Source organism: Micrasema longulum, unplaced genomic scaffold (assembly GCF_059751315.1).
Source record: "Micrasema longulum isolate JH-2025_06_02 unplaced genomic scaffold, ASM5975131v1 h1tg000101l, whole genome shotgun sequence".
In the NCBI taxonomy this organism is placed as follows: Eukaryota; Metazoa; Arthropoda; class Insecta; order Trichoptera; family Brachycentridae; genus Micrasema; species Micrasema longulum.
In genome coordinates, this window is record NW_028277307.1 from 829787 (window position 1) to 851094 (window position 21308).

Below are 21308 nucleotides of genomic sequence, written 5' to 3' on the forward strand. Positions count from 1 at the left end.
CCACCGCCTTTATCATAAAAAATAATGTAAAACTTGCTTTTACAACATTTAAGAACAGTTCATAATATTTTGATAACATTTTGGTATGAGGATAAAGTAATCAAATTTAAAGCTAATATAAAAAAAAAACGGAAAATAAAAGAATGAGAATAATTTCCCCCGCAGACACGTGTGTCTGAACTTTTTAGGATTTATAAAAGTAGGCGGATTCAAATTAATTTAATTAAAACATTGTTTTATTATTCTTTGAAGTAAAAATCGAGAACAGTAAATTTTTTTTTTTTTAAAAGCCACAATGTTTTATGAAAATACGCAAAATAACTTTTACCAAAAATTGGTTTATTTTACATGTTTAAGGAAACGTTTTAGAAAAAGGGTTAATATTAAATAGCTTAAAGACGACAATAAAAAAAATAATATTTGCGTTATGATTCAACTAAACTTTTTAATTTTCGGTGCTATTTTCAACGAGTTGTAAATAAATCAGTGATGAAAATTGGAAATTCAGTTGTGGTAGACCGGGGTTCGAACAGAGGACCTCTGATTTGAGTCTGTGACGCTAGCAACGGGATCAAATAATAATAAAAAAATATTTACATTTTATTACGATAATACTAAGAACGTATTTAGTTCGTAGTAGAGATAACGAATGAAGATGTTCCCGTTATATCAACCCAACACAGAAGATATGGCGCTTATGAACAAGGAGGCCCGACCCTGGATGAACCGGGACAGAGAGGCAAGGAGAAGAAAAAGACTGTAGTTTTTTCAAGACTATTTATAATTTTAACAGGTGACCGGGTTTCGTCGTGACCGACCTCGTCAGATTGGTGGGAGACTAAACAATTTTTTGTTATATCTTTACAATAAAAGTAGGGGGTTTGAATCATGATTTTATATAATTATGGGAATAAACGAGTTTAAATTAGATGAATTAAACAAATTACAACAGGGATGGAGAATACCTTAAAGAAAGGAATATGGAAGTCTAGGCATTTACAGGGCTTATGACTGTCAATGGCTGGTTTAAGTGACCACTTTACACACTGTGTAACATTCACCATTTTGCCTATGTTTGAATTTCCATATTTCTTCAATTCTTCAATTTGTTGATTTTAGTGAAGTTAAAGAGCTGAAACCTTTATTGTTGTGAAGATATTCATTTGACTGAATTATTTCACATACTAGGCAACGCCTAAAAACAATTTTCCAATTTTTATATTGTTTTTGACAGATCATAAGCCCTGTAAATGCCTAGACTTCCATATTCCCTTCTTTAAGGTATTCTCCATCCCTGTTGTAATTTGTTAATCTTAACGACTTCCGAGGGGGTGAAATACAGTCTTTTGTCTACAAACATTTGGACAATCTTAAATATTGTAAATGAATTTCAGTAAAATGCAGTCATAATAATTTTTCGAAAATTAGTTAAAATTTCCAAAAAAATGTTACGGTTAATAAAATTTAAGACTGATTTCATTAATACATAAATATGCAGAGATGTTCTTCGCCCGGAAATAACATTGGCAGACTAATATAAAGAAAGCATCATTGTTTTACAACAAAAAATAAACAGAATACAGGTCTGAGTTTTGAGAAAATTAGGGGTTGAAAATTTTCCAGATTGGGGAATTTGTATAAAAATTTTAAATGACTTTTAAGAAAATGATTCTACGTTTTTATTCCACTTCAGAATACCAATGAGGAAGTTCAGTGGTTTGAATAAAAAAAAAGTTAATGTACTTTTTTAAAAACATTTTTATGAATCGTATTTTCGCGCGCTACGATTTTTTAAAGTTTTGTATTTTGAAATTACTCTGCGAGTGACAGCTTAAGTTCTGTTCCTTTTCTTCGCGGAGAGTTTTGCCGATTGGCCAGTTGGCTTCCCGTTAACCGGAAATCTCTCACAACTCACGCAATTCAATGCTCTAATTTTTACCGAGCGAAAGAAAAACATTTTTTGTATCCAATTTTCTCGTAGCACAGAACTTCCTCATTGATATGATATTATTATAACTACTAAATTTGGAATAATAACACTGTTTAAAATTAAGTCATAATTTTTCAAGCGATTTCACTTTCTTCCTATTGAGATATAATATATAGAGATAACACTCCATGCATATCCGAGCTAAAAAGTCACCCTCAAAGGAAAGGGAATGGCCAGCGTAGGGAGCAAGTGTCGCACGTCATATCTCGTCGACTTTGGCAAGAAAAACACGTAGAACAGAAAAAAACACTGATTGTTTACATCGGTCTGCTGTAAGTTCTATTCAGTATGTCGCTCCCTTCTGCATACGTGAACTTTTTTTTTTTTTTTGTTTTATTTATTAAAGAAAAACAACAGTTGTTATATAAGAATACAAAATATTAAAGTTTTTCACAAATATAATGGGAGAACGTGTTACACAGTAAAGAAAAAAAAAATAGACATGAGAAAAAAAAAAGAGCTCGTAAGAAGGTTAAGGGATGAGAAAATAGAGCGGAGGACTGGAGGAGGGGGATTTTTATAATATAGTTGACCAATTCAAAATTTTGATATCATAATAAAAAAAAACATACGCTTAGCGTTTCACTATACGCCCGACTATCTGAGTAGAACAGAGACAGGAGATTAAGACTGGTAACATATTAATGACACATTTTTATACTTCGAAATAGCTATTTTAAACAATTATTTGATTGTGATAAAAAACATTACTTTTCGGTGAAAGGTTATAACATCGCCTTTTTATCTTTTCCAGGTCGATTTGTGCAGTCTCTTTGCGTACATATAGGCATTTTAGTAATTGCGAGGAGAAAACGTAGCCGGAGACTGCTTCAACAGACTAAACTCCGTTCTATTAAACATATGCCAATTGGCCGGAATTTGAGGTTCCATATTTCAAACACATATGCTAACTCTAGTTATGTACCTCATTGTTTCTACATTTATTATTTCGACATACAAGTAAGAACATTTGCTATGAAAATATTTGTTACTGATGTAACAATAAGATTTGTGATACGGGTAAAACATTTTCATGGATGAAATAAAAATATACACACGTTGTGTTTGAATCGTAAGATAATACAATACTAAACACGTAAAATAAATATTGAAAAAATATTTTTGAAGCACCAACTTTGTGGATATACATCGTCGTTCATACGGACAAAAACCATTCTGCGCGATTATTAACCACGAAGTTAACTACAGGTTACAGCAATACAAGAGGCCGTAGGTACTCGATTCGAGAATTGCAAGCGCAAGCCGAAACCGCCCGTAACACGTTTGTTATTATCAAGGTATAATTTTGAAATGAATATAGTTATGATATTTGCTGAAAACAAGTACAAATGATCGATTTTCTACCCCCATTACCCCTCACTCTATACATCCACAACCACAACCACAAAATACTATATGATATAAATTTTGATTGATTTATTTCAAATGTATGAGACTTATGTAGATGCTGTTAACATAACAAAATAGTACAATATTAATTTATAAATTATACCTTGATATGGGAGCGCGTAGTAAAACCGAAACTGGTCGGTAATAAAAGAAATAATAAGTGGTTATTAAGATAGTGTTTTAATTTTAATTATATTAAAACACAAAGCTGTAATGAAAATGCCTGAATCATAATAAAATATTTAATATTATGATGTCAACAGGTGAAGACCATAATATTAAAAACGTACCTAAGTAATTTTTATTAGAATTTCACAAGTGTCTTTTATAAACAGTGTTTTTTTAAAGGGTTAGTCAAATTATTTTTATCAAAACTGTGTTCGCTTCTATAACAATTAAATTTTAACGAATGAAACTTAATTAAGCCTTTGCATTCACGATCAAAATGTGAGAATATTTTATTTTAGTCCTTATTATAATAAATTTAAGATAAAGTCACATAGAGAATTATATTATAATAACTGTTTATTGATTGACGGGTTGAGAAAACGCCAAAAACACGCGAGATCCTCGAAATTTAATCAAATAATTGAAATTCCATATTCTTAGTGCAACACAGGTGGAAAAAAAAAACTGTTTTCATTTTATGTAAAACTTATTAAGTATTATATGGGTCAAAAAATGTTTTAATATCTTAAGTAAGATCTTGTGCAGTATCTTGTACATTAATTTTTATTTAAGAATTTTTACCAAGGAATATAAATACTAATGGAAGCAGAGAGAGAGAGAGGAGGAAAGTAAAGTTGGAGTTATACAATGTCTTCTCTCTTTTATGTACTTTTTATTTAATATTTATATTTTTATATTTAAATATATTTTTTAAATTTAATTATTTTTTCACCTCTCCTCTTGCATTCATAATAAATTAATGTGAAATCTGTAATTGGTTTTACATTTTTTAACTGTTCTTTTGTACCTTGTATTTAAATAAACAATGTATGATTTCCTTAATAAATAAATAATTATTGTGTCAAATCTTGGGGCATTTTTACACGGGGTCGTTTTTGAGATGGAGTCATGTTTCTCAGATGTCTGACAGTGGATGGACAACAGAAGAGATGGACTGGAGGTCGAAAACAGGACGCAGAAGCGTAGGGAGGCCCCAGACCAGATGGTCCGATGGCAGAAGAAAAATTGCAGGTCCAAAGTAGCAAAGGGTGGCAGCTGACAGGGAATTGTGGAGGTTCAAACGGCAGGCCTTTGTTCAATTCTGGACTCAAGAAGAAGGCTGAGTAAGAGTAGGTAAGTTCAAAAACTTCCCAAAGGATTGAAAATTGCGCGTAAGCGTGCGCAGTACTAACTTAGTACTTAGGTGCCATGACAGATAAAAAACTTTAGGAGTACAAAAAAGAAAAACTATTGGCTTTACATGAGGATCCCCTTATGTGGTGGAAATTGAATTCATACAAAGATACTAATATTTTGGTGTAAGTGCGTCAATATATATCAGCTCCTCCCAGTAGCGTCGCTAGTGAGCAATTATTTACCCAAGCTGGCCATATACATATGAAAAACACCGGAACAGATTGTTAGGTGTAAAAGCGGCCAAACTACTTTTCACAAATTATAATTTACCAGTACTTAATTTTAAAAATGAATTTCATTAAAAATTGTTTTTGTAAAAAAAAAAAAAGCTTTTTTTTCCATAGTATTTACACTTCCGCATCCGTTTCCGTGTCTGTTTTCGCTAAAATGTACTTGCATCGCTAGTTTTAACAAACATACATAAATAAACGAAAAACATAAAAAAAAATAAATTTAAAGGTACATAATATTAGTATATTAATTGAAAAGATCAAAAAAATATTTATTACACGACACAATATTTATTGGGTTAAATCTTGAACAAGATATTAAACCATCTTCTGACTTATGTAATACGAGCTTTAGAAACTAAATAAATGAAAAAAAATAACATGTATTTGTTTTGTCGCGTTAACCCAACCTACACATACTTTAAAACGACTTCATCGCTTTGTTGATCTACGGTTAAGTCAATAATATAAATCCACAAATCGTATAATCCAATGCGCATACTTACACGTGAAAATGGGGGGAGGAAGGGTCGAAACATAATAAACGTATTCTCTTTATAATACCGTAACTTGTGTTTTAAACTTTTGCACTGGGGCTTTGTTTTACGAAAGCCAGCGTTGTGTGAGAATTCATTATTTATTGCTTAATTTATACCAGAAAACGTACTTAAAAGATTATCCTTTTAGCTGGGCTTAGCTGAAATTCCTTGTTTTGCGTCTATCAAAACATCAGTTGATCAAACATTAGGTCGTGCGATAAAGCGTTTAGCATGATACGGAGGGTGGGGTACCCCAGGAATACATTAACAATTTATAACTACGAAGCATCGCAGCCTCTTCTTAAAACCCTTTTGGTGTTAAAATGGCGGCATTTAATTAAAACGTTACAGCGCTTTTACCTTACTTCGTTTCACAAAATGGGCACTCTCTTCAAATTTAGACTAGTGACTGGCGTTACGCTAACTTTAACACAATGGACTCGACTCAACTTGCTCCGCGAGGTTTTAAAACATCCAAAATGTTTAAGAAGACACTAAAACTAATATTTTCCACTGTTCAATAGGGTATTTAATTACATTCATATTAAGATAAATTAGCCATTAATTTATCAAATACAGAAAAAGAACACGTGATTTATATGAAATTAATGAACAATAATTCATTTGAGAACACAGTAAAAATATATGATACGTAATTATTATACATCAACAAAATTTTCTTTATCGCATCCAGTGGTGCAAAGGGCACAGCATTGCAACTCTAAAGTAGCATGCCTTGATCATGCAATACATGAAGTTAAGGTGGTCAGTCTTACGCTTATAAATACTACAGCTGGTAGCTTCAAAATCAGCATTTTCCACTAAAAACACATATTCGAACCCTCGTTCAAAAATGCTACAAATGTAGAAGTCGAGATGAGTTAAATCACAATATGATTTGAATGCTATTTAGACTATGATAATCACCGTTCACTGCACGGGCTTATTTTTTAAATATTTATTTAACTTTTTGTACATAATGTTATTTGTAAATTGGCGGGCTTATTGCCAAATGGCAATTTCTTCCAACCAACCAATAAAATAAAAGTTTTATTTTTATAATTCAAGTTACAGAACATATTTAATAGAAAAAAAAAGATTAAAAAGTAATAAACATATAAAAATAGAAATAAACGTATTTGTTTATAAATTACCTTAAATCAAAACCATTACTCAATGGGAAAAAGGAAAAAAAGAGGAAAGAGGAAAAAGGAAAGGAGGAGAGATTAAGGAAGAGAAAGGAGATGTTTCTTCAGACGTGATTTAAACAGAGATAATGTAGTAACATCTTTGATGGTGGATGGGAGATGATTCCACAGTCGAGCCGCATGGACACTATATGAGTTAGAGAAGAAAGAGGAATTGTGTATGGGTATTAAGAGAGTACCTTGAGAATGAGAACGAAGAGGTAAACCATGAACTGATAAGCGTTGAAATTTTTCACACAGGTATATAGGAGCGTTAGGACTATGAAGTACATTGAACAGAAGTGAGAGGGAGTGATAGTCTCTCCGCTGTCTAATTTTGAGCCATTTCAGTTGCCTACGATAATCAGAAATGTGGTCATATTTCCTAAGACCAAAAATGTACCTTATGCATGTATTCTGAAGTCGTTCAAGTTTATCGAGTTGCTCACAGCTTAAATCAGTCATGGAAACATCAGCAAAATCTAGAATGGGTAGTAGTAATGCTTGTACAAGAGTGCATTTAGTACTAATGGGTAAGAATTTTTGCAACCTTCTAAGTGAGTGTAGACTGAACAATATTTTGCGGCTTAATTTAATTAGTATGAGCTCGCCAGCAGAGATGTTCATCCATTAGTACTCCTAGATTTTTTATGGATTTCCTGTATTGAATATTGGTACCATTAACAATAAGAGGATTAAGTGAAGGTATGTACGCTTAGTAGGTACATAAAAAATAAAATGACCAATCAGTAAAAAAAGGTCAGGACACCCCGATCGAAGATTAAAGTAAAAGCAAAATAGACAATTTAGAATACTTAGCATAATTTATTGTGCACTACAGGGTTACCGTTGAATACGACAAAATGTTTTCGAACACGTGTATAGTAAATACACGTGTTCTAAAATATTTACACAATTAATTCCAACGGAGTAGTCTATTGAATTCCGTATTACGTTTCATGCCCTGCATAGTATTTTTCATTAAAGTTTAAACGAGTATCTATCAATTATTTTTATTTGTTATCCATAATATAATTTTGTCATATACGTAAATAAGTATTCGTGCAAATTTTGGAGTACCGGGAGCTGGCTGGTAGAGAGGTGCCCAATAGCCCGCGACAGTGGCTTGTTTCTCGGCTCAATATCTGCACAATACTTACGTTTTGTGCTTATATTATCACTATAATATTTTTTATATTTATGTGTACATTTATGTGTGTGTATGTTAATTAGTATGTGTAATTAGCATAATCCATAATTCATTCAATTCTTCCATCTGTTGATTTTAGTGAAGTTAAAGAGCTGAAACCTTTTTTGTTGTGAACAGACTCATTTGATTGAATTATTTCACATACTAGGCAACGCCTGAAAACAATTATCAAATTTTTAAACTTCTTCTTGGGCCAGTTGATTTTATTACAATAATTTTAGATAGTCCGAATGATTGTAGACAAAAGACTGGATTTCATCCTCTAGGGAGTCATTAAGAGTAACAAATTATAACAGAGATGGAGAACATTTTAGAGGAGGGAATATGGAAACCTATACAGGTCATAAGCCATGTAAATGCCTAGACTTTTACATCCCCTTCTCTAAAATGTTTTTCATCTCTGTTGTAATTTGAAAATCAAATTATTTATTCTGACTATTCAAGTATCCCATTTTTTGCATCAATCGGTTGTGAGCATCACTTTATAGAATACACTTATTTTCGAGGTGAGGGTATTAAAACATTTACTGAGATTTCTGTCTGCAAAAGACAGTGATGAACACGGAGAGACTTCTTAGCGTCAGCATTAAGATACATCAAGCATGCTAAGGCGAGTATAATCGCTTCCTGACTACGTTACGAGTCGAGATGCTCTAAGGAGATTTACTATGAAAACGAGACGTTTTAATTATAAAACAGACGTTATATAGTGAAAAAAATCCCATCAAAATCCCCGAGAAAAACGAATAAATGAAAAAACATAAAAGCTTCATGTGTTCAGGGTTGTTGTAAGCAACAGTGTCGACCAAAACAGATAAATAATATACATTAACAATATTTTGAGTTTGTCAAAATTTTTGTAGACAAGAACTGGATTCGACCCCCTAGGGAGCTGTCATAAGTCCTATAGACGCCTTGACTTCTATATTTTCTTCTCTAAAATGTTTTCCATCTCTGTTGTTATATGTTAATTTACATGATTCATGATTCCAAGTCCGTTCCCTATTTGAAGCATATGGTGTCCGCGAAGATTCTCACGGCATCGCCGTCGACTGAAATAATGAAATTAAAAATTCGAGTAGGTTTTGAGACACCCAATATAAACATAAGGATTTAAAAATAAATAAATTTAAAAAATTAAAATTACATATACGGTTTATACTTAAATAAAAATATCGATAAGCCCAAAGAATCGATATTAAGTTTCGGTTCCAGGTTGTAACAGCCCTTATCTGTCCCAATACTTTGAGATAGTCTATTATGACCGGAGATCCAGGTTAGCTTATTCAAAGGATTACATACTGGAATCCTTGGATACAAAGGATGTATTCGATCAGGCTGGAGGCACTAAGGTGCTAAAATAACTGCTCGAAAGAACAAAGAATATAACTTGAGCTGTGCTTAGTTTCACAAGGTGATTTATTGGACCTTGCTAGCAGTGGAGTGGAGGATTTATAAGACCCCTCATCGAGATAAGTTTTATTTATGAAACGAAAACACCATAAAGATAATAAATTGATAAGAAAATATTGCGGGTAAAGTTTCCAATTAACCGAATCATTTAACTAACTGGCTTGTTGGTCAATGGTCTGATTGTGACTTTAATAACAAGGGTTTCCGGATTCTACTATCTAGATATACAAATAAATCATCATCTTGAGTAATGCCTCGATGAAACAGTGATCTAATTAGTTTCTGTGATTGTGCCTCGTATTCGTATAATGTATAAACCGGGATGTGGTTCCGTAGTAGTATTGTGGACTCACGAATCAAAGATCCGAGGTTCAAATCCCACTCACCACTACCACAACTCGATTACCATTTTTCCAGCACAAGTTATTTACGACTTTTGGAAATAGTCTAAAAATTTTAATATTTGAGTAAATAATAAGAACTCAAGTATTCATCATTTTATAAAAATATAAAAATAAGATGACTAATTTTTTAAGTACATAGTTTTTATGTACAGTTTAGTCTACAATATTTTTTTTTTAGCTAAGGGTTGCTTGTCTCGCTTATTATGTACACGGCTTGTATTCTCCGTAAAAAGTATTGTATGGGGATCTAGACATCTAGAGGGATACTTGGCTATGATGACCTTAAGATATTTCTCCGCATTTGCCTTGTGAAAAATATAAAAAGCAGTTTCAGGTTTGTAAAAGCAAAGATAGCGTTTATGTCGTCGGTTTGATATTTTAAACTTATATAATAAAATAAACTAAAATTATAATAAAACTTTACATAGTCCAATCCTGCCTAATTTTAAAAGTTCAAATGGTGGAATTGCAACCACCCTCACTCCATACTTTAACAAACACAAAATTATACTTAAAATATATGAACTAATTACCTGCATTTGTTTTAGATTTAGTATTTTTATGAAATATGAAAATATTATTTACCTAATAAATTGTACTTTGATAAAGAAGCTTGTATAATTACGAAACCGGTCGGTAATTAAATAAATATTAAGTATTATTGGTAAGGTATCTAAAATAAAATAACATTATTTTATTTTGAATACCTTACATATGTATTCACAATAAATAAAAATTAAGTAGTTAGTAAGTAGTAATTAAATTAAGTGATTTTATTTTAATTTTAATTATTCTAAAAATTATTTGTGGATATATTTTTTTGCATTTGTTCCAATTTTTTAAAAACGACTTCAAGATTTCAAAAAATAACATTGCTACGGAGTTTAAATGCCTAAATTTGATAAGGCAAAATATTAGGAAAAAATATTTATTAGAAAATGGTAGCTGAGTAGAAATTAATCTTATTGTTTAATGAAGTGAGAGGTATTAGCTTCATTGTTATTTCATTTGACGAGGCATGCAGGCAAATAATTCAATGAATCGCAATGCATTGTCGACATCAATCTACTGCAGGACGCAGGACACATGACGTGGGACACAGGTGGAAAATCCAGAATATAATAATAATTAATGACGAAATCGCTACTGGCATTGGGCTTCCGTGATAGACAATACGTATGGATAAACATGCATTATACTTAATTAATCTAGTGGTGGCTTCACATGAAATGAAATGTAATTAAAAGTGAAAAGGAAAAAAAAGAAGTGTTTTTCTAATATTTATGTTTTTTGTTGATATTTCTTGATAAAACTCCATAGTTAATGATTTTGATAAAATTATAAATAAAGTTATCAATGAAACTTCTTGGTTTAGTTTTACTTTTATTATTTTGACCAACGAGCGCTTTCGCCTAAGTAGCCATCTTTAAGACTGGTGAATTGTTTACAACGTTTACAGCTTTTATACTATTCTTAACATATTTTGGAGTACAAGAGTACAGACATTATATTTTACACATATAAAATAATGAACATATGTATATTTTGTTTTTAATGCTTTGAAAAAATAGAACAATGTATTAAGAGGAAAAAAAACCCAACAAAACCAGATTAAAACGGTTAAAATATTTTTTAACCAAATGCAACCGAAACAAGATATAAAATAAAACAAATTAAAATGTATGTCTACAAAAAAATGAAGGAGTTAAAAGTACCCATTAAAATGAAGATCTACAATATTTCATTAAAATATGTAAGACATAAAAGAAAATGTTAAAAAGAAAACAATACATTTATGTTAATCAAATTTGATTTCTTGAAGATCAAATAGTAACATAAAATACGTAGATGTAAAACACATTATGTATATATTTCATTAAATATTGATGTGAAATTCGACCTTCAGTTTGGTTATAAAATTAATAGTAAGATCTATGTGTGTTCTTTGTTAGAAAAGGTAGTTTTGTTTGAAAGTTTAGTGTAATTAAACCGAGGCTAGACGCTCGTCAAAGTTTGACGAGAATTTGCAATAAAAGGGGGGGACTTTGGCAACTAAGTAGCCAGATATTCAATATGCCTAATTAAAGTTACCCGCAGCGTGTGGCTTAATATGCTACAAAGAAGTAGAATACTCAGTGCGCACTTCGGATAGGATTAAATTATACTCCTAAAGTTTGTATCGGTAAGCAGAAGAAATTAAAGGATTATATTAAATATTCAAGACGTGATAGGAAACAGAGAAAACAGAAGGTAAATTACTTGTATGTAAGAAAAATGCTAAATTAAAACATCATGTTAAATAACTAACGTCCACTTTACAGTATTAAGAAAAATAATACCTTTTTTTTTAAAGGAATAACCCGCTAAGCCTCTATTTTGAGGCTTGTCAGCAGGTGGGATAGAGGGGATTTGGAAGGAGGTAATTAAAAATACACCACACAACCCAGACCAATGGAGAAAAAATCTTTCTTGGATTTTTTTCTTGCAACTAGTGGGAATCGAGCCCACGACGCCAGTTTAACAGTTGGCCGTCTAACCAACTGCACCGCGGCGCCTGTCAATCAACTGATCAAACAAACCAAGTAAAAGTTAAGATCAAAGGTTAGACCATTGAATTATTCTTTAGCCAAAACAGGTTCATGATGATGATGATAGGCGTTTCGGTTATTTATAAGAAGTAGCAGTAACAGTTTCCGTTTCACAAATTAAACTGATTTGTGAAACTGTTTTTAATAACAGTTGAACGATTTTGTCCACGCGTCTTTAAACTGTTATTTTTAAAAAGGTTTCACTTGATAATTGATAATTAATGACTAATTTTTATCAGGAATCTATTTCTGGGCCGGAAATGGTAGGCGAATGTGCCAACCACTACACTACGAGATGACTTGTTCCAACTCGATTTTCTTTTTCAGGATTTTTTCTTGATGTAGCCCTCGAGTCAAAAACGCTCGTCCGGGATTCTGGTTCTATTTCACACGCAGAATTTTATCATGTATCCACATCTTTAGACTCGAAATAACGTTCAAGTGGAATCATCCATATTTCAAATTTACTATTTTTTCTTCACAATAACAATTTTTTTTTAGGAAACTGTTTCAGCTGTTTCGGAAGAATAAATGTTTTAAAATAACCGTTACATTTTTTTGACCACCTCTAGTTCATACTCATGGCCGGGCGCATGAAGAATAGAGTTATGTGTTTATGTTTTGACTCGATAGTTAATTTTAGATAAAAATCCGTCATCCTCTAAAAATAAATCGAGTTAAGATAAGTCCAACAGATATGATCCAAGAGATTAGATATGCAAGCCTCTTATAGGACATTTATAAAAGAAATAAAATCTAGTTTCTGGTGTACAAAAATCACTGAACAGAAAAAGTCTCCAAAACAACTCTGGCGAAGCCTTCAATCTGTTCGTGGTGACTGTATAGCAGAGACATCTAACACAAGCGCTACTGCCACTGATTTTGCCGACTTTTTTACAAATAAAGTCGAAAAAATCAGACTGGCGTGTAGTTCAGCGAAAAAACCTGTAATTTTAGATAATGCCCTTCAAAAATTCAGTAAATTTGAACCAACGTCTATAAATGAGGTTAAAAAAATTGTTGCGGCATTACCCAACAAACAATGTATATTAGATCCGATGCCAACATGGCTTTTGAAAAAATGCATTAACGTATTAGCTCCATTTTTAACAGATTTATTTAATACATCCATGGAGCGCAGCATTGTTCCGAGAGCCATAAAAAAAGCAAATGTAACTCCACTTTTAAAAAATTCCCAACTAGATGTGGAAGATCTTTCCAGTTTTCGCCCTATTTCAAATCTTCCCATCGTATCAAAAATACTAGAAAAAATAGTTTCTCACAGGCTCGTTAACTATATCGAGCGGAATTCTTTATTTTCGGTAAGGCAATCGGCATACCGACGTTTTCATTCCACGGAGACGGGAGTGATAAGAGTACTGTCTGACATTATAACGTCGGTGGACTCTGGTAATCTGGTGTTGATGGCTCTTCTGGACATGAGTGCTGCATTTGATACTGTAGACCATAATATTTTGCTTGAACGTCTGGAGAAAACATATGGTATCCGTGATCAGGCACATATGTGGTTCAGTTCATATCTTAATAAAAGAGAATATGCAGTCGTGTTCCAGGGTAAAAGCTCAACCAACTTTCGGGTGTCTACAGGAGTGCCTCAAGGGTCAGTACTCGGACCACTTCTCTATCTCCTTTACACTAAAGATATAGAGAACATTATCAAAGAATGTGGATTGTGGTCGCACTGCTATGCAGATGATACGCAGATTTATTTTTATTGCAAACCAGGCGAGAGAAGTGTGCTTGTCAATTTAATTGATGGATGCATCAAGAAAATAGGAAACTGGATGGCTGAAAACAGACTAACATTAAACCCATCAAAAACTGAACAACTGTGGGTGGCTTCAGCCAGACGACAGAATTTGATCCAGGATACGGCTCTACCTAATGTAGGGAGTGCCGTTTTACCCACCGTTAAACTACTGGGAGTTTTACTCAATTCTGACCTATCTCTTGACGCTCAAATTAGTAGAACGATAAGTTCATGCTTCTACCAGCTGAGACAAATTAAATGCATACGCAAAAATTTGCCGGTTGATGCCGCCCGTCAATTAATAAATGCGTTTGTAGTGTCTAGAGTCGATTATTGTAATGGTATCTATGCAGGTCTACCAATGAACAAAATGACTCGCCTACAATCTGTATTGAATGCCGCAGCGAGACTTATTTTCGGAATCTCTAAGTTCAGTCATATCACTCCACTACTTCGGGAACTACACTGGCTACGTTTTCCACAGAGGGTCGAATACAAACTCTGTTGGCTTATGTATAAGTCACTGCACACCTCGGCTCCGGAATATCTAAGGGAACTATGCATTCCAGATGAACTAGCTGACAGGCGTCTCACGCTTAGATCAGCTACGTCTACGGCGAGAGGAAAAGTTATTATACCTCTACGCAAACAGCGCACTAAATTTGGTGAGCGCGCATTTGCGGTCGCAGGCCCTATGGCATGGAATGCTCTCCCAGCAGAGGTGCGAGGCTGTGAAAGTGAAGTGATGTTTCGGAAAAAACTTAAAACCCACTTGTTCTCTAAATCATTTGAATAAATCCGTAGCACGTGACAACAAAATAAATTATTTTAATTAAATTACAAATTTAAAGCTTCAATTAAATTAACTTAACAATAGAATCACCATGTAAAGCGCCCTTGAGGTATTTTATTACGAAAATGGCGCTATATAAGTTATCCACAATAAATAAATAAACAAGTAGTGTGGGTTGGCGCGTTCGCTTTCTGCGTTGATAGATCTATTAAAATGGCGGTTTATTAAATTAAAATTTTAAAAAGTAACTCAAGTTTCGTTAAAAAAATTGCTTTCATAAGACGAAATATGCCATATGCAGTGTCATATCACTAGCTGAGGATAAGAGTATGATGATTATTTTTAGTTTCGAGCGCGACAATGCATTGCTCGCCCTTTTAAATGATGAATTGGTTTTAAATCGGGACTTCATCAGAATTGATGACAAATGTTTAACAGAATACACGCGAGTTTATTTGGAAAGTAGCTAAACATTTTTATTGATGTATTTTATAATTAATTTCATATATACAAGTATACTAAGGAAAAAAAGTACAAAAGAAGAAATCAAAACAAAATGCCACATCAAAAGAGAGATAACCTCTTGTGTTTGGTGTGGGATTATACGTTAATTGAAACACAATCTAACAAAAGAAAGATAACCTCTTGTGTTTGGTGTGGGATTATACGTTAATTAAAACAAAATCTAACAAAAGAGAGACAACCTCTTCTGTTTGGTGTGGGATTATACGTAAATTAAAACACAATCTAACAAAAGAGAGACAACCTCTTGTGTTTGGTGTGAGATTGTACGTTAGTAAAAACACAATCTAACAAAAGAGAGACAACCTCTTGTGTTTGGTGTGGGATATACGTTAATTAAAACACAATCTAACAAACCAACCATTAAACCGTTTACTCGTAGGGGTAGAACGCCATGTCACCCTGTCTTTGCATATACACCTCCCTTCCTCTACATTCATATATCTTCTCATGCACGCGCGCCGATTATTCCACCTTTTGACATGTCACTGACAATGTCTTTCTCGGTCTTGCTCGATTTCTGCCTCCATCAACATTCGCATCGTAAATATTTTTAGCCGATCTTTCGCTGTCCATTCGCTCTAATCTAGTCTAAATTTTGTTAATTTTAATATTATAAATAAAGGTTTATAATACAAAAATACAGGACATATATAGATTGCTTATTTCATCAAGCTTCGGACCATCTAACAAGCGACGCCGATTCATTATTGTATTCATTATATCCTATTAAGATATTCTGACAGCCGATAAAAGCACAAAAATGGAATGTTAAAAAAAGTTTTATAAATATTTCACTACGCAATGCTAGTATTAACAAAGAGTAAAGCTTAAACGAAATAGAGTTAATTATCACCTTATTTACGGTTCAGATAATCAAAAACTTTAATGAGAAAACTGTGTTTACGTTTTCGTTCGACGATGAAGTTGAAAGCATTACCAAAACGGCTATAGAGAAAAGTAGAAAACAAAAAGCCGGCCAACGTTTACAAATATTAAACAAATTAATATTGTTAATTCTCAAAGTTTATGATCTAACCACTTCTAGAATACTTTCACCAAGAGAGACTTAACTAATTAATGTAAGAAGCATTGGTCTATGTCATTTATTTCTGCTCAGTACACAAACCGCTTCTCAAATTCTAGCTGTGAAAATTTAAATTTTCGCTCTCGGCTTTAAGCTTTTAGGTTATCTTTGAACTCTGGATAAAAATAAAGTGGTTTTATAAAAAAAAATCGTTAGCATCCATGCTTGGATAAAATCGACGGCTGTTTCTAAAAGGTTTACGTTTAATAGACTTCAAAACGAATATTAAAAACTGGTATACGGTTTAAAACAGTTCCGAATTCTTTATGGACACGAAGGTTCGGAATAATTATTTTTGTATCGAAAAGTCAGCCATTTAAATTCAAGAGCACACCGTTTTAGAAAATGAAAATTACTTTGTTCTAAAAAAAAGCCTAAGCCATCGTCCAATTTTCGGTAAAAGAATTTTTCTCAAATATATGAAAAATAAAATAGATGACTGTAAAAAAGATACAATTAAAAAATCTAAACATTACAGTAAGCACGGGGAGAAGAGCAAAAATTTAATAATGCTTATATTAGATAATGCGTGTATTAATTTAACTGTGGTATATAAAACACTTTTGCGCAATAAATTCTTATAAAAAATACAAATACATGAACCCTTGATGTGGTTAGACTCAGCATTTGACTAAAAAAAGACAGGAACATAATATAGTATGTTTATAAGATAAAATAAGTTGTTAATAAAACTAAAAATATATTAAATATGTTGCAACAGAGAGGGAAAGGTAAAAGGGGGTAGGTGCAGCATTTGTACCCTTTGATGGCATTCGAGAGTTGCCGGCAAAAAAGCTGAAACTTGATGATTTCTGCTCTGTTTTTCAGGCGGAAATATTTGCCATCAGAGAAGCTCTAGTTTATGCCTTAAAGAAACCACCAAACTGGTGGAAGCAAATAACGGTTTTGACAGATTGTAAATCAGGGGTCCAAGCAATAGCTGATCGAAATTCAGTCAACCCTCTTATTATGGACATTCATACAGATATACTAAAACTAAAATCCAGGTCACAGAATGTGTATATCGGATGGCCACTGCGAAATTCAAGGCAATGAAAAAGCAGATGAAAGGCTCGATAAGCTACTCTCAAAAAAACAGCCCCTGATATTGCTAGATTTCTATTAAGTTTTTCCAAAAAGAAAATAAGATGCAGAACTCTTAAGCTCTGGAACGACCGGTATTTAAGTGAAACTACTGGACAGGTAACTAAAATATTTTTTCCAACAATCTTTAATGACTTTAATTACAGGAAAACGCAGCAAGTAGGCTACGAACTGACTTAAATCCTTAAAGGCCACGGATGTTTTATGAGCTATCTTCAACGTTTTAAGCTCGCAAAAATCAATAGCTGTCCATGTGATGACGAGACACTCCAAGATGTCCCTAATTTTTTGATGCATTTTCTCATTTTCAGTTTAGAGTGAATGCAGCTAGAGGCGCGGTGTAAAAGTCTGGATGAGGACCTAGAAGATATTGTAACAGTGATAAGTCATAAGGACTTATCGCATGAGGTAATATCATAAATGGTAAAAATAGTAAAGGTAATTGTTGAAATAAATAAATATAGGACACAAAATGCCGAACGCTCTCAAAGTCAAACGGAAGGTCTGTTGATGTCTGTCAATAGTCCAGCTTCTCCTGAATTAGTTTTTTGTGGTTTCCTCGTCTTAAAGCAAATGCGGAGAAGTTCCTTAACAAGGCCACAGCCAATTATCTCACCAGGTCCTCACACTTAGTCAGAGTAATCAGAAGGAACATACCTTTTGCAGTTAATATAAGTCTTGTACATAATACGCAAGGCAAAAAGTAAGCAACTCCCATATAAAAAAAAATATTAAAAAAACAGAGAGGGAAAACATTTCGAGAAGGATATATGGAAGTTAAGGCATTTACAGGGATAATGATCTGTAGCCTGGCCTGTAAAGTGGCCACTTAAACCACCAATGACAGGTCATATGCCCTCTTAATATCTAGACTTCGATATTCACTTCTCAAAATGTTTTCTTTCTCTGCTGCAACATATTTAGTTCTAAATGGCTCCCTAGGTAGGAAATCCAGCCTGTCTGCAAACATTTGGACATTCTCAAAACACTGTTAAATAAAAATGTATTACTAAGCAACTGCGTACATAGCAAATACACATAAAAGTTAAAACGTGTCATTAGGCTCATTCAATAAATAATTAGACATAAAGCAAAATAAATAAAAAATGAATGTACAGTAGTTAAGATATTACCAGTAAAGTACCAGTAAAGCAATACATAGAAGACCCTTTACTCTAACAGAATCAAATTGTGAAAATTGTTATTTTAAAAAGAAATGGTGTATTTATACGGCAAGTTATCATATCAGATATCTGGAAAGAATATTACGTGTCAAGTTGTTGCGTCTGTTATTCGAAGGCAGAATGGAGAAAGGCAGCAGAATTCCCACGAACTAAATTTAGGATAAACCCTTCACCTAAAGTTGGGACTTCCTGCTAGATTACTTTCTTCCCAAGTCCCCCCATACTACGGTCACGGGGGAGGACATATTAAAAAGGGTAAAAACAAACGAAAACAGGAATATAATGTTCTGTCAATGCCATTTTCATGAAAAAAGTAAAATAAAGAAATCCACCTCGTCAAATCAAAAGGTCAATCGAATATACGAGTAATTTGGCGTTATTGACAAAACAGGCGGCTGTCAAAATGAACTTTGGAGATAAAAGATGTCCATATAAATTTACATAGCGTAACTAACATACATATTATAATCTATCTCGGGGGTCTGACACGGCGTTGGCATGCTGGTCTGAATAATTTTATCAACTTCATAATTAGTTGGGAAACTTGACAACCTCTTTACATCATCTGACCTATCTCAGAAGGTTAAGAAATTAAGCCGAAACAAGCTGGGTCATATAGGTACTACCGTTATATTGGATTAAGTTTCTAATACTTAATTACAGTAAATTTTAAGTACTCACCCATTCATGATTATGAAATAATGAAGTCGAGTAAAAAATAATTAAAAACAAAATAATTTAATTTGAATTTTTAAATGACAGTATTGAAGCAAACACTTTTAAAAAATTCAAATGATACAGCAAAATGGCCGTTGTCCGAATGTTTATGATGAAAATAAGTTATCCGATTCGATACGGCTCGGAAGATTGAACATTAGGATAATAGCTATCACGGTTGTCAAATGGGTCTGGTGAAGCGAAGGAGTGGACGGACAGCGGACGCCCGCACCCGGTACTCGGAGAGAACCTGAAGGGATGACGCGGGACAAAGGTCGCGTCATGTCATTCGTTATCAAAGGCGAACGGTTTAGCAACCCGTGTAGGAATATTTGCGCACTAAATCATGTCGGCCGGGGATTACGTTGCCAAATTTAATGTCGTCAGGGGTCGAGCCTTTAGCAATTAGTTTTATCATTTCTAGCAGCCAACTAAAAATCTTGATTAGGGATACATAAAAAACGATAAATAACGAGAAAAATAATTTTTAGAGAAATCTGAAGTAGCTTAAACACGAGACGAGAGATTAATCTTAAGAAATTATACGATTATAATTAATTTCCCAGTTAAGTTTCTCAGTAAAACAATATTCCGAACAAATTGAATTTAATTGTGCGCTGATTCAGCGGTGACAGCTCGCCAAAAAAAGTACAGCGAAAAGGCAACAAAATATCAGCAACAAAGACACGTAAATTATTACGCAGGATCAGTAGAACGATTAATTTTAGTTTGTTTCCATTAAAACGACAAAGACGTCCGAAACAAATCCCCTTAACAAATTAGCTCCCATTAAGCCAATTTCCGCTGACGTCAGGGGGAGTGATGGCTCAACAGAAAAGTTTATAAACATTCGGAGGTTCTCCGGCAAAAAACAAAGGTTTGATAGCGCCGGCGTTGACTGAATTGAAAATTTTAGGAAAAATATTAATCTAGAAGAAGAGACGACGATCGTGAAGAGTCGCTGTACAGCGTTCGTAATCACTTCCACTTCTGCAACATCCGGAAGTAAAGGTGAAATGACTGCTCAGGAATTTGCCTTTTGTTAAAAGGTTTTGTTACCGCAGTTCCGGCATGCCGCGGTATGAACGCCTCATTTCCAATTTTTAAGAAAAGTTTAAAATACTTTTTGAATGTTTGTTCTACTTAATGATTGTTAGAAAATAAAAAGAACTAAGCAATAATTTGCGGGAGGGTGATGGTATTTGATCTTACCTGTAGTACATGAGGCAAACTGTGGCATGAAGTAGCAAGTTCAGCAGATGGTATCCGGCTGGTTGTAGGCCGTGGAGCATGTAGTTCCACCGGAATGTAACCACAGTTAAGGGGCGGTACGATTTGTGGCTTTGCTCCTGGAAACAACATAGAAAACATATTGAAAATAAAAGGCAAAACAACGTTACTAGGATAAACAAAATCCCATTGTATTACGGCAACCTAAACCGTCGTAAAAATAATGAAATTGTCTGAACTGTTCATTGATATTCCCACATAAAAAGGCAAAGGGAAAGGAATTTAGAGGTGGAATTTTGTTTATAGACGTATTTTGAATTCAATGCAGAAAAGGTTGTTAATGTAAAAAAAATGAATAATAAATGATTCTTTATTATGTATTATTTTATATAGCTATAACTTTTTTAAGATTGAATTGATCTAATAAGTATGTTTGCCATAGAAGAAGTAAGCACAATGCTCTTGTTTAAAAAAAAAATTAAGTGAACGTGAGTCGAAAGTTCGAAACGGTGTCGAATAAATAATTAAAAGTACCTAACTTAAATTGATCGATTAAATATTTAA

At 33.3% G+C, this 21308-nt stretch overlaps 1 protein-coding gene across 1 annotated transcript in view; it reads right to left on the minus strand.

The window, feature by feature from the left end:
- LOC148284641 (protein O-mannosyl-transferase Tmtc3-like) overlaps positions 1-21308 on the minus strand; it is a 383475-nt gene that overhangs the window by 247173 nt on the left and 114994 nt on the right. The window contains exon 2 of the mRNA XM_088237242.1: positions 20727-20863. Coding sequence (XP_088093368.1) covers positions 20727-20863 — 137 coding nt within the window. The remainder of the gene's footprint in view (positions 1-20726; positions 20864-21308) is intronic.